Source organism: Chenopodium quinoa, unplaced genomic scaffold (assembly GCF_001683475.1).
Source record: "Chenopodium quinoa cultivar QQ74 unplaced genomic scaffold, ASM168347v1, whole genome shotgun sequence".
Taxonomy (NCBI): domain Eukaryota; kingdom Viridiplantae; phylum Streptophyta; class Magnoliopsida; order Caryophyllales; family Amaranthaceae; genus Chenopodium; species Chenopodium quinoa.
In genome coordinates, this window is record NW_018744111.1 from 1,819,451 (window position 1) to 1,821,075 (window position 1,625).

Here is a 1,625-nt window from a genome sequence, read left to right on the forward strand (position 1 = left end):
TGGTAAGGCAAAATGATGATCCAGATTATGATCCTTCCAATGAAGGCTTTGATTATGACAATTCAGATTAAGTGGTTGAATTACTTTTATATGCTTTCAATAAATGCCTTAAGTGAAGTTATTCTTGTTTCAATTTTTCTATATTTTGGAATGAATTAAGTGTTTTCATGGTGCATTCCTTTTGATTTTCAAGAATGCTGTGAATAACAAGAAATTATGTCTTCAAGAATGGGAAATAGGCGATCTGGTTCCAAAGTAGGCAAGGTCCTTAGGAAGTTAACCTACATAGCTGAGTTTGACAAGATGTTTGACGGCATCAATTGCTCAAGTGAGTTAAGGGTGAATAATGGTGCTTATTATCTAACGGAGGAAGCTGACTTGTGGTGGACCCAAAGGAAGGATGAGTTGTTGAAGAGGCCTAACTTTGGGTGGGATGAGTTTAAGGAAGCCTTGAGGGAGAAGTTTTACCCCTTCTACCTGAGAAAGAAGAAGTGTATGGAGTTTACCAACCTGATAATAGGGAACATGAATATCAGTGAGTACTACAACAGGTTCATTGAGTTAATGAGATTTGCCCCGGAAGTAGTTCCCACTAAAACCTTGAAAGCTCAGAGATTTGATCAAGGCCTAACCTTAACCCTCCAAGGGAATCTAGGGGGAGTTACTTTTGAGACCCTAGATGAAGTCTATGGCTGTGCAACCCACTTGTACAGAATCAAGGGGAGAGAGATGGAGCATTCTGGAGAGAAAAGGAAGAGACGGAATTCTTTTCTCGGGGGTGAAAAGAGGCATAAGCCCAATGGAGATAAGAGGGAAAACAAAGGGAATTTTGGGAAAAGAAATGATAGACAGGAAACCAATGTTCGAGGAAATGGAGATCAAGAAAACAGTGAGAAACCTAAGAGACTGTATTTTTATAGAAGGTGTGAGAAGAACCACCCTGGGAAAGACTGTGAAAGTAACCCGGTGACTTGTCATTATTGTCAAAAGCAGGGACACCGTGAATATGAGTGCTTCAAGATGGAATATGATGTCAAGGCATGGAAAATTCAAGAGAGTCGTAAGAACCCATTCAAGCCACCTCAGTCTAATGGACCACAAATTGGAACTAGTAGCAATGGAGGAAATGTTCCTCAGAGGTGTGTTTTCATAATGAATAATTATGAATGTGAAAGCTCTAATGATTTGATATGTTCTCTATGTTATTAGAATTTTTATTGGTTCAAGCTTTTTGAATCCTTCTATGCGACCCTCAAAAGTAGAATTATAATATCATTAATTTTTAAGGTTCATGTGAAGTTTTCATGAGAAACATAATTGTTCGGATTCTAAGTGCATGTTAAAGTTTTACGGAATTTTAATTCCAATGTGGAAGATACATATTTGCTTATATCAAGTGGAAGTTGGAAATAATTATTTTCATGTGCAAATTATGAAATTGTGTGTATATATGATATTTACATGGTTTACATGACGTAATATATGAATTTCAAGATTATTGGTGGAGTGAGAATTATTTAATGAGTGTTCCTAATGTTGAATTTGGTAAATAATTTATATGGAAATAGATGTGTTTGTTTTATATATTTCTTCTTAAAATCGTATTTCGAAATATATGATTGTGA

The 1,625-nt window shown here is 36.0% G+C and overlaps 1 protein-coding gene across 1 annotated transcript; it reads left to right on the forward strand.

Annotated features, from left to right (window-relative positions):
• The first annotated feature begins 228 nt into the window (after positions 1 to 228).
• LOC110692400 lies at positions 229 to 1,270 on the forward strand. Its single transcript, XM_021869398.1, has 2 exons — positions 229 to 1,139; positions 1,210 to 1,270. The coding sequence occupies exons 1-2, from the start codon at positions 229 to 231 to the stop codon at positions 1,268 to 1,270; spliced, it is 972 nt and encodes a 323-aa protein (XP_021725090.1).
• The last annotated feature ends 355 nt before the right edge of the window (positions 1,271 to 1,625 follow it).